The sequence below is a fragment of the Trichoderma citrinoviride genome (genome assembly GCF_003025115.1).
Source record: "Trichoderma citrinoviride strain TUCIM 6016 unplaced genomic scaffold BBK36scaffold_4, whole genome shotgun sequence".
Taxonomy (NCBI): domain Eukaryota; kingdom Fungi; phylum Ascomycota; class Sordariomycetes; order Hypocreales; family Hypocreaceae; genus Trichoderma; species Trichoderma citrinoviride.
This window is the reverse complement of record NW_020194712.1, coordinates 152,087-164,130: the sequence shown is the minus strand read 5'-3', so window position 1 is coordinate 164,130 and position 12,044 is coordinate 152,087. Positions and strand designations below refer to the sequence as shown.

General features: G+C 55.9%; 4 protein-coding genes across 4 annotated transcripts; 3 read left to right on the top strand and 1 right to left on the bottom strand.

Moving 5' to 3' along the window:
- Positions 1–1,263: 1,263 nt before the first annotated feature.
- Positions 1,264–2,852, top strand: BBK36DRAFT_1167136 (hypothetical protein; the record flags this gene model as incomplete). Its single annotated transcript, XM_024895008.1, has 2 exons — positions 1,264–1,973; positions 2,045–2,852. The coding sequence occupies 2 exons, from the start codon at positions 1,264–1,266 to the stop codon at positions 2,850–2,852; spliced, it is 1,518 nt and encodes a 505-aa protein (XP_024751153.1).
- A 2,752-nt stretch (positions 2,853–5,604) lies between these two features.
- On the top strand, positions 5,605–7,233 carry BBK36DRAFT_1167135 (hypothetical protein; the record flags this gene model as incomplete). The annotated part of the gene is made up of 1 exon (XM_024895007.1): positions 5,605–7,233. One exon carries the CDS (start codon positions 5,605–5,607, stop codon positions 7,231–7,233), a length of 1,629 nt encoding a protein of 542 aa, XP_024751152.1.
- An 884-nt stretch (positions 7,234–8,117) lies between these two features.
- On the bottom strand, positions 8,118–8,599 carry BBK36DRAFT_1131912 (hypothetical protein; the record flags this gene model as incomplete). Its single annotated transcript, XM_024892017.1, has 2 exons — positions 8,493–8,599; positions 8,118–8,268 (listed from the first exon to the last, which is right to left on the bottom strand). Coding segments are annotated over exons 1-2 (246 nt in total), but the record flags the coding sequence as incomplete, so codon positions are not given.
- A 1,172-nt stretch (positions 8,600–9,771) lies between these two features.
- Positions 9,772–11,331, top strand: BBK36DRAFT_1133056 (CAF1-domain-containing protein; the record flags this gene model as incomplete). The annotated part of the gene is made up of 2 exons (XM_024892063.1): positions 9,772–10,224; positions 10,309–11,331. The coding sequence occupies 2 exons, from the start codon at positions 9,772–9,774 to the stop codon at positions 11,329–11,331; spliced, it is 1,476 nt and encodes a 491-aa protein (XP_024751150.1).
- Between the last annotated feature and the right edge of the window lie 713 nt (positions 11,332–12,044).

Here is a 12,044-nt window from a genome sequence, read left to right as displayed (position 1 = left end):
TCTTGCATCTTCCTCTTGCACCGATGATTCGAACTGCTGTTCCTCTGATGCCGACGATGCTACTGCACTGCGCTACCAAGGTACCACCCAGATGCATCATCGCCAAGTTCTGCTGCTCCTCAGCGGCCAAGGCAGAGAAACAGCGGGTTAGTGCCGGGATTAGCGCATGCTGCCCACTAAAGTGCACCAAGCGACCCCGCGTGCACTGTACATACTGTACCTACTGTCAGCTCCCTCAAGCCGGCGACATATTGGACGGGCTCCTTGTCCCCAACCATGCTCAACTCTCTTCAACCGCACGTCTCACTCCGTCATTCGATCCCAGCCCGAGCCACCGAGAACCAACTTGACTTCTGCTGCTTCATCTTCATCTTCTCCCGCCTCTACTTCCATCTCCGCTCGAGCCTGCTTCTGCTTCTGCTTCTGCTTCTGCTTCCGCCAGACAGCCGTGGGCTTCATCTTCCAGTGAGTGCCCGAGCGAATGAGTGCGCGTGAGCAGCGGAGGCCGGCCATTAGCCGTGCTGCCTTGCCTGCAAGCGCGACAGGCAGAGACCTCACCAAGGAAGAGACAGAAGCTGGAGACGATGAGCTGATCAAGGCCGTGATTCCCCTCACATGAGTCAAGACCGCCTGCCGGTGGCCACTGAAGCAGAACCAGCCCTTCTTCCTCTCTTTGTTGCCTCGGCTTACCTTACCGTCTACTTCCTCTGCTGCTGCTCTCACCACACGCTCTGCCTAAGCAACTAAGATATCCGCCACCTAACGGTTCCTGACAAGATCACAGTTCCCTCTCGCGCATCTTACTCTTTACTGGTCCACCAACCTATGAGATAGGTGCCCTCACCACTTTAGCCTTGGTGGCTGATAGCATCTGCCGCATCGAATGCCCAACATACTCTAACAGAAGGTATTTATGGAGTCCCGGTCCACTGGTCACTTGAGCATCGCCCAACTGACGTCCCAACTTTGCCCTGCCCAGTGCTATTGCGACTGCCGCCACCTCGACGGCAAGCAACCCTGGCAGCTCCATCGTCGACGGCACTGTATCTACCGCGACGCCCCTGCTTGAGCATTTAACCGTCCTCGTCGCCGAGCGGGAGCATTTCTCGAATCTTTGCAACTGCTCAATACTATCCCAGCGCTGTCTCATCGACGGCGGCGTCATTGCTGGGGTCCGAGTACGAAGCACGACTCAGCCAACTGTCAGCCATGTCGTCGTGGTCGGGCTCGGGATCGAATCCGCACCAGCGGCAGCGAGAGGCCATGCCCGACTTCCCTCCGCTGTCTCCGCCGTCGACGCTGCCCCCGCTGCGCACCCTCAACTCCCCCCGAGGCCGCGACGCTGCCGCTCCCCGTTCACCACCGCGCTTTCAATGGTCTACCACGGCCGCTGCCCGCAGAGCCGAGCGGATCCGAAACCTCGACGATCGCCTGGCGTCACGCGGCGACGGCGAGCGATATCTGGACTACGGTGGCCGCTGGTCCACGCGGCGCTTTCCTCGCACGCACACTCATGCCGCCGCCGACGACCGAGGCTCCAACATTGACGATCTGGATCGATCTCTCGATGAGGCAAACACCAACCTGAGGGCGCTGCTGGACCTGACCCAATCCGCCCTCACCACCATTCCTCAGCCCCTCCGCTCCCACGATTTCCCAGAGGACAACCGCCGGAGCAAGCGGCGGAAGCTGGATGCCGATCGCCTCGGCTCCAGTGGTATCAAGCCCTTCCGCTACGGCAGATATGGGCAGGTGGAGCCGGGCCAGCTGCGGATGGAGATTGTGAGCTGCGACGGCGGCATGTTCTCCAACCAGTCCTCCTACGCGGCAGAGAACATTCTCAAGGATGACAATTCCGTCTATTGCACCAAGGGGAACAGATGCAACATTGTGCTGCAACACCAGGGCGGGAGTGTGTTTACGCTGCAGGAGCTCGTTATCAAGGCACCTTGCGCCACCAACTTTTCCCATCCGTACGTTCAACCCATCGTCTGGCTTTACCCTCTCCATCCTTCATTCAACGTTGCGCTAACACAGGTCGCAGCGTTCGAGAGGGCATGATCTTCGTCACCATGCACCAGGACGACATGCTAAGCCGGACCGCTCAATATCAAATCCAGTATGCCCCGTCATCGAGACAGCGGTCACGAACTGCAGACGGAGACAATGCACTGGTCCTCGAACGGGAACCTCGGCATATAGTATCCATTCAGCATCACGTAGATGGCACCACGAGCACCAGGACTAGGAGATCCTATGTGTATCGACCGGATGACGATGAGAGCCGACTGCCTGAGATGCCCGAGGAGTTTAATAGAGAAATGTCGGATTTCCGCGTGACCACGGAGTGCAGCGACGAGGAGGACGACGATGACGACGGCTATGACGGGACACGATTTCACCGCACGCCCAACCGCATCGGCTCCCTCCCCTTTGAAAACATTGACTCGGACGCAGACGACATTGTGATGCCTTTTAGTCCCCAGGACACCTCAGACGACCTCCTCCTGCACCACAGCCGCCGTCACAATATCATCCACAGGCAGAGAGACGGAGACGATGAGCACACGCCCAGCTTCTCGCTGTCTGAGGCAATGGATGCACACGCCAACGCCACGCAGGAAGCCGTTCGTGCGGTCGGCGGCCGGCTGCTCGCTCCTCACGCACGGTTCTACATTGAAAAGAAGAAGAGCAAGTGCACCATCAAGTTCGATCCACCGGTTTCCGGCCGCTTCATCCTGCTCAAGATGTGGAGCTCATCCCACGACCCGGGGAGCAACATCGACGTCCAGTCGGTCATCACTCGAGGGTTCGCCGGACCACGGTACTTTCCTTCGGTTGAATTGCGATGAGCTCGGCTCACAGGCTTCAGGGTGTGAAAAGGGGTGTATGGCAGCCTGGCGAATGGTGCTGAAGCGGACACGCCGCATTGATTTTGGTTTTAAGCGAAACTACCTTTTTGCAGTAGTGTATAGGACATATTTTGGGCGCAGGGGCACTCTTTGGTGGCAGGGTATAACACGGGAATCTGCCTTTTCCTTCCTTTTCTTGGGTTTATACTAGTATTACTTTTCTCATCTCCCTTTGAAGGCGTTCCTTGAGCATTTATCATATGGTTCGAACGCCGGAATGACTGCTCTGTTAAGGCGAAGAGGTGCTGGGGTGCTGTTTTGGATATGGGCGTCAATCATGGCACTAAATAGTATCGTCAGCTGTTTCATCTCGCTTTGGTTATCCGGCTTTCGGATATTCTCTGCGGTTTAGGTACAGTAGCAATTGCCAACTAATAGGTAGGTAAGGTAGGCATCAATGGAGGGTATCCTATCTCTCACTGGGTAATTACCGAGCATTGTCTCCCTGGGTGTACGAGCCTGTTGTTGTTTTGATATAGACTACTTTGGGTTTTAGAGAGAGTAAATGTGGCACTCAACGATGTGTCCTGCTGTGGCTATTCTGATGTCGAGAAAGTCTGATGAGGATGGTAGTTCATGTATTCAGCACGAGCTGCCGATAAATATTTACACTTCGTTTGACCAGATGACCCGTCATGACTCGGCCCATGGATACTCTATTAGCGATTCTTATTCATACATATACCTACAGTTCATAGATCAGAATAGGTTGTTTGCAGAACCCCGTAGCATCTGTCAAGCTTGTCGTTGATCCCATCTGATCGAAGCTGGGGCGTGTGTTCAGCAACATGGGGTCTCACGCACTCAATAGTCCAGCCCTATTACAGTATCTGTACACCTCTATCGTGAAATAGACACAGCTTGCAATTTGATGGAGTGGCTGCTCTTATCGTGAGCACGTGTGTGCAGGTATCCTCGCCCGCATCTATCATTTTCCAAGACGATGGCTGCATGCAGCTGCTCATGGCCGCCACGTTGTGCCGCTAGCCTGTCATCAGGGACACCTGCAGACAACAGTGGCAGATCAGTTACTTTTGTGCCCCTTGTCCCTGTTTTCCTCCGTCGCTCGGCCCTGCACTTTTCAGCTCGTTCTACTTCTTCTGCCTCGACAACCGGCATTGATTCACAGACGATCCGCCATATCGAAGTTGCTCGAACATTTGCTTTGCTTTGCTCCCCTTTCCGCCTCTTCGCTTAGGTACGAGGTATGCACAGTGTGTGCTTACGTATCTGCTGCCTTGCCTGACCGACTTGCCGCAACCGGTTCTGACTGTGTGCGGATCCACGGACAGGGCAGAAGCAACCGACTCAGTTTGCCTGTCCTTGTATGTCAGGTACGAGTACAAGTACAGCCAGACAGGCGGAAGACACCGACGACTGGGGCGTGATACACGGCACAACTCGTACAAACCAGCACGAAGCACAGTGATACGACGTGTACGTGTACGTGTACGTGCACACCGCATCTACGGCATCCAGCACCGGATCGCAGGTCTAGCCTCGACCTGCCCACAGACTCGACTGACGTCCGGCGTATCAGCATTTCCATTCCAGCCCGGCCTCTTCACATGCCGGGCCTCGCGCGCATCTGAGACAGACAGGTACCGTCTTGGCCCCAGAGCCAGCGGGCAGTGACCATCTCGCCGTCTCGGATCGCTGAAACACACGTTGTTTTGGTCGCTGGAGGCAACCAGAAAGTCCCGTCATACAGGCAACAGCATAGCCAGCTGACGGGGACAAGAGAAGAAGAAGACGAGGGGCAGAAGAGAGGAGCCCAGCAAGAGAGAAAAAGGGACAAGGAGCCCACATTCTCGTCGAGGCGGTCGAACAAGCGGCCTTGGCCAAGGGCAAGCAAGAAAAAAAGACTGGAGTTGGCTGCTGCATGAGGCGACTTGTGCGTGACCGCTACACCGTTCACAGCATCCTGTGCATGCAACCTGCAGACGACCTGCAGCTTTCGGTCCAGGGCCCTTCGACTAGCATCAGCCGCCGCACTTGGACGGAGCACGTTTTGCACACGTTTGCATACAGGCACGTCCAGGCACAGTCACGCACACTTGCGCACGGTTCGAGGCACGATACAGCTGCTGCATACGATACCGCTCGTACTCGTACCTACATACATACAATCGACAGGTACGGGTGCTACGAAGAGTCCCCTTTGCCCTGCTGAATTGCGCATTGAGCACCGGTGGAGAGCATCCCGTTGTCGCGCCCCAAAAAGAGCGAATAGCGCTCGGCAAGCTGGATCGACGCTTGTCGGAGTTGCGCCGACTGTCGGATTCGAACAAGAGCCCACTGAAAATAGAGGAGAGCCGGGGTCTCGTTCCTGGACCAGTCGAGCTCGTCGTCACCCAGAGCTCACCAGATTCGCTTGATTGAAGCGCGTTTTCCTTCGTTCTCACTCCCTTCAGCGGGATCAAACAAAGCGAAGGAGGATCGCTTCTTCTTCTTCTCCTTCTTCTTCCATCTCAAACCGACATCGAACCGGGGAAAAGATACAAGAGGAACAAAGGGAAAGAAAAATCTTCAGCCGAACAGACGCCAACGCACAGTCGACTAGCATCGGTAGCGATCGCAAAACTACTGGGGTGGCTGGTTGCTTGACCTGCTGGCCTGGCTCCAATATTTCCGTCCGCTTCTCCACCCTCCTACTTGTCTACACCGCAGCCAGAAGCACTTGAACGGGCAAATGGGCAGCTCGACTGCAACCCCCGGCCAGGGGTACCCGTACCAGCCAGCCCAGCAGCAGCAGCAGCAGCAGCGCCAGCGCCAGCAGACTCAGACGCCTCCTCTCTCACCGAGCTTAAGCTTCGCCCCGGATTCCCCGTCAACACCTCGAGCAGCGACGACACTCACAGCAGCCCCGACGCCTCGTGCCACCAGCAATCCTCGCCTCTCCGTCGACCGAAGAGACGCCCTGTACGCTGTGGGACCGGCCTCTCCTCCAAAGAACCACAGTCCTCTGCGCCAGTCCACCACAATCTCCTATCAAGACAACCACGCTGGCCGTCCAGACTTGCCGCCGTTTCTGAAGCCGAGGCACAATACCAAGCTTCCCAGAGGCCATTCGAGGTCCCGATCAGACGTCGCAAACAACGCGACCACCAGCAATACTACTAGCAACATTCCTTTACCAGTCGGGCAAGCCCCCGAAGCATCATCAATCGTCGCCTCGACACCACCCTCTTCGCACCACACTCAAGACTCCCAGAATCCGCCGTCCTCTGCGACGCGTCGCACCTCGCTTGGAGAAGTCGGTCAGGATAGACGCGTGTCCAACCGAAGCGATAGCAACAGCAACAGCAACAACAGCAGCAGCAACAACTCCGCCTCTTCCCCTTCCTCCCCCTCGTCCGTCCGCAGTTCTGCCCTCTCCTTTATCGCCTCCAGGATGCCGGCCATGAAAGCGCTCGCCCCTGCGCCCGTTGCGGTGCCGAAAAGCGACGACGAGCTCCTCAACCTCAATATCGAAGCGGCGCTCTTCCCCAAGGGCGCTCCGCCGGAGGGACAGGCCTTCTCGCCGGCGGCCTTTATGAATCTGCAGCAGACGGCGACCGGCCTGCTGAAGAAGTTTCAAACCGCCTACCACCGCCAGGCGCAGACGATCCAGGAACTAATGGCTGAAAAGGAGGCGCAGGACGACGAAAAGGCCGAGGCCGACACGAGAACGCGACATCTCAAGATGCAGCTAGAAGGCATGGCGCAGAAGCTGGCCGACACCGAGGGCGTGATGCAGGCGCTGATGGAGGAGCTGAACAAGGAGAAGAGGCTGCGGATGGAAGAGCGAGCAAACGCCAGAGACAAGTTCCTGACGCCGTCGGAGGGATCGATATCCGAGGACCTGTGCGTCGAGGAGGACCAGCAACAGCGCAAGCGAGGATGGAGGCGCAGCGGTGAGACTTCCAAGACCGACTTCAGCTTCGAGACGGATGAAGACAGCGTCGAAGCGGCCAGCATCTTCTCTCGCCCTCGCAGCCCTACCAACACGGCGCTAAGCGTCATATCCGATGTAGAAAGCCCTGCGCCGCCTGGCCCGCCGTCGAGGACATCCACCTTTGGAGGAACTGGCCCGTCTCGCGTGATCCGGAGCTCTCAGCCACCGCAGCTGACCACCTTCCAGAAGCTCTTCAAGGGCATCTCCGGAGACCCCAACAAGGACATCAACGGGTGCCGCAACTGCCAGGGCCAGGACGCCAGCATCGCCTGGGACACAGTGGGCCTCCTGAAAGCCGAGAACAAGACGCTCAAGGAGAGGGTCAGCGAGCTGGAGGTGGCCGTCGAGGAGGTCCTGGACGTCGTCAACGGCGTCGGGCAGTAAATCACTCACACGACGTGACTACGACCTCCTCTTTGCATACCCGAGTTCTTTTTTGGCATGTCTGGGTGTCTCTTTTCTTATTTCCTCAGCAAATAGCCGGTGTTATCAAACCCAGTTTGTTCTGGCATGACATTTGGAGTCGGACATCATTTGTCTCCCTTTGATTTTTTTACATTATGACGACCACATTTTCACAAATTTTTTTTCACCTCAACTTTCGTTTTCTTGTTGCATCTATTGATATCTTCATCCCCCTTCGCCTTCATCTCTTCTCTTCTCCCTCTCACTCCCCCCTTTTTTGCTTCTTCTTCTCTTTTCCTTCGTTGTTCCTACGCGGTGTATACGGTAGAAGGCATTGTCAGCTGGGGAACGGGCGCTCTTGAAAGGAAGCGAGGAGGGAGTTCCAGCTGTCGGAGCGTATTGCGAAAGCAAAGAATGAAAAAGAAACTAGCGTTTTATATGAGAGACGTAGAATTATGATAGGAAACATGATTGAATTAAACATTTGCTCTTTTTTTTCTATCTCTAAATTGTTCTGACGTCTACTATTGTCTTCACTTTCAGGGGACGAACAGCATTGTGTCTTTTTGAAATTTTGTGATCTTCTGTATGTGAGCATTATCTATTCTGAGTGAATACTGCGCGTTCAGCCGCGGCATTACCATATCATAGATCAGTTGACCCAAGTATGTAATCTGTATGTAAATTGGTCATTTGGTTCCTTCTGGCCAACGCTTACTCTGACATTATATACACTTTCTCTCTCACTCTCTCTCTCTCTATGCCTCCCAACCCCCTCCCATACAGCTTCTCTCCCGGCAAAGCAATCTTCAGCCCTCTCCCTCTTCCTCCTCCAGAAAACTTCTCTAGTGGTGTGCCTCGCCGTGTCCCTCGCCGTGGTGGTGCTCGTCGTTCAGGAAGAGGTACTCGTAGGTGCAGTATCCGGCAAAGGCCACCGTCGCGATGCCCAGGCCGGGGAAGCCGCTCTTGAAGCGGTTCCACCTGGAAAAGGTGCCCTCGTATCGCCATGCCTCGCTATAACACAGTTCAAACATTGCAAATTGTCAGCCTTCCGTAACTTGTTTCTTTTCGTTCTGCCCCTCCCCCCCCCTTCTGGCTTTCTCCTCTTCGGTTATCATCTCATCTCTTTTCCTGACTCTGTTCGTTTGATTGGGATGGGGGTTCATCTGCTTGTATTCGAGGGGTCTGCCAGAGGACGGGGGGGACAGATTCTAGAATTGGAAATGGGAATGACCAACGCTCTCTCCCAGGGATCGTATCGGGGCTGGCCGGTGGCCTCTTTGAAGGCTCGCATGTTGAAGCCGGTGATGTTGGGCTTGGGCCCGTGGGCCATCCGCAGTGCTCTGTCGGAGGGGGCGCGCAAACCCAGTCAGCAACAATTCAAAGCCCGCCCTTATGGCGCCGAAACAATCCAATTCGCAAAATACCTTGTCGCAAGCATGGTGCCAGTTGGAAGATGATGGTGGTTTCTCGACAAAAGAACCGCTGGAGTGCAACGAACGGCTCTCTCTCGACTGGGAAGGTTCCCGCAATTGAAGCTGCTGGTCCGAGCAGGTCAGGCGAAAGCGGCCGGAATAATGCAGCAGCCGAACAAGTAGGTACCGACTGCTCGTAGCGTATCAAGACAAGACAAGAGGTGCACGGGCCATCTCCGGCTAGTAAGGTATAGCCAGCCAGTGGTGCTTTTTGGCCTGTGGCTTCCGTCACCCTCCTCCAGCCTCGAAAAGACGAACGACTGGAATTGCACCCAGCGATCGTGTCTCTTCATCTTGTCTCTTCTTCCTTCTTGTACTGAGCCGCCCCTCTCTCACCTCTCTCCCTCTGGTGCCGCCGACGGAGCGCTAATCAACGACAGGCAATTATCGACCGCCTCAAAAAGGACAATCGAGACCGCAAACGATCCCGCATCGAGGACAGCAGCCAAGGCGGAGAAAAAGCCCTACGCCAGCACCATTGCCAGGAAAACAGCCTCCCTCTCCCATCGCTTCTCGACGCCTCCTCTCCCCTTGTCTCGAGACAAGTAGAAAGAGAGCTCCCGTCGCCAACCAAAGCTCGAGAGGCCGACAGCGGACTTGCCCCGCGGTCACGAACCAGCTCCCCGGTGCGCCCCAGCCCTCGTGCCCAATGTTCGGACCAGGCCGTGGACATTCAGGATATCCCCCCCCTACGTCACGTTAGAAGCAGCCCAGGAAGCATCCGAAGAAGCAGCGGAGAGATTGCTATTTCCTCCTCGATCGTACGCCTCAGGATCCGCTCAACTGCTACCGCTGGATTGTCGAGCAAGCACATCCGCTCCATCTCCCGCCGGACTTTCCATCGACTCCCCCTCTTCACCGTGATATCGACGTCCGGTTTCACCCTTTCCGGTTTTTTCGGCCTCGAATCCTCCAGACCGGTACTCCCACCCATCTGGCCAACCGGATCAGAGGCTCCAGAGCTAGCCGCAATTTTGCCAGGCCACAGCCACAAGAGACACGTCTCGCTCCGCACATCTCCGCGCCGCCGGCCCCCAATCCCATGCCACCACAGCTCCGGGCCTTCGGCGGTGGGCCCGGCGTCGGCGCGCCTTTCCACCAGCCCGGCTTTTCTTCTCATGGCCAGCCACAGGGAGGACCTCTGGGCAACCAATACCTCAATGCCAACGCCCAGATGAACCCCTTCACGCCCAACAACATCAACTCGTTCAACGCCGCAGCCCTCAATGGCGCCGCCGGCTTCCCCGACACGGGGTTCGGCAGCCAGAGCGCGAGGATGGGCTTCGCGCATGGGCCCAACGCCGCGGCCGCAGCCCTCCAGCAGCCGCAGCAGCAGCACGGCGGCCCGGTGCAGCACAATGCCTTGATGGACCATCCCACAATGCGGACCCAGCAGTCTAATAAGGGCAGGATACGCGAAGTCTGGAAACATAATCTCGAGGAGGAGATGGCCGTGCTGAGAGACATCATTGACAAATACCCCTATGTAGCCATGGTGAGTCTTGCGAGCCCATTTTTGCCATGATGCTGTTGTCATGCTGCTTTAGAGGATGAATCGTGCTGAAACCCAGAAAAAAAGGACACTGAATTCCCTGGCGTCGTAGCAAGACCCATGGGCGGTTTCAGAGGGAAGAGCGACTATCACTACCAGTGTCTGCGGACCAACGTGGACATGCTCAAGGTCATCCAGATCGGCATCACCTTGTTCAACGAAGACGGCGAGACACCGCCAGCGCGGCCCGGCCCCGAGCTGGGACTCAGCGCGGCGACGAGGCGGCACATTGGCCAGGGGCCGTTTCCCTATTCATGGCAGTTCAACTTCAAGTTCTCCCTCAAGGACGACATGTACAACGAGAAGTCGATCGAGTCCCTTCAGCAGGCCGGCATCGACTTTAACCTACTCGAGCGTGACGGAATCGACCCCCACCAGTTTGCCTCCCTGTTGATACCGTCCGGTCTGGTATGCTTCGACAACGTCCGGTGGATCTCCTTCCACGGCGGCTATGACTTCGGATACCTCACAAAGCTGCTCATCTGCACGCCTCTGCCCAACGACGAGGTGGACTTTGACCACAAGATGAAGCTGTACTTTCCCAAGACGTACGACGTAAAGCACCTGATGAAGCACGCCATCCGGCTTCACAACTCGGGCATGCTTACCCCCAACGATCCCGGCACCGCGGAGATACTGCAAAAGTTTGAGCACAAGTCGGGCCTTGAGAATATCGCCGAGACTCTCAAGATTAAGCGTATCGGCTCCGCTCACCAGGCGGGCTCGGACTCTCTTCTCACGGGCAAGGTGTTCTTCCAGATGCGGGACAGGATATTTAACGGCGAGATCCCCGACGATCATCTCGGCAAGGTCTGGGGCCTGGGCATCCCCGACATTGGCCTGCCCATGTCCATGATGGGCCAGGGCGGCGACCAGAACGGGGGTCAGAACGGCAACACGCCCAGCACGCCCAACACGGGCACCGCGCATCTGGCGACGACCCCGGCGCAGAACCACAACACAAACGGCCTGCCCAATATGGGGCCCATGACCCCGGGCGGAGGAGGAGGCGTCTTTGGTAACTTTGCATTTGGAGGGAACGGCAGATAGGGTTCTGCCTGGGCGTCTCACTCATCCAATTATTGAACGACAGCCCTGCTATTTCCTCTACTCTTTCTACCCCCCAGTCGTTTTTGGGTCTCTGTGTTTATAACAACGTTTTTTCTATTCTTGGTCTGTCTTGTGCGTTTCCGTCTTTTCCGTGACTCTTTCTCCGTTGGGGAACTTTGGCTCGCTTGTACTCTTTTGTAGTCGGGAAGTGATGAAGGGAAAAAGAAAGTGGACAAAGGAGTTAAGAGGCTCTACCTTTGCGCCATTGCCGGGGAGAGAAGAAAAAACATCGTGATGGCTTGAAATGGCTTTTTTGCGAGTCTTTTTGTCCCGTCTTGTTTGCTTGACTTGTTGAAGTGCGTGAGGGGGGATTTCAGGGCGACAGGGATCTTGCAAGTCAAAAGGAAGTGAAGAGAGTGAGAGGACGAGGATACTCTATAAGGGGGAGAGGGTCGGTCAGCTCCATCGAACTCGAGAAGAAGAAACAAAAGGGGGGGAGATGGGGGCAGAAGAGAGTGGAAAATTTGAGCTATCACTATCAAACCGCGAGACAAACAAAAACATTATTAGGTGAGGCTGGCTCTCTCTTGCTTTCTACCTTTTTGTGTCCTTTTTTGTCATTTCCGTGTGCTGCTTTCTGTCTTTTTTTATCTCTTTCAGGTATGGGATGATGCGGCAACGGTCTTGAAGGTACCTTTTTGTACCGAAGGGGG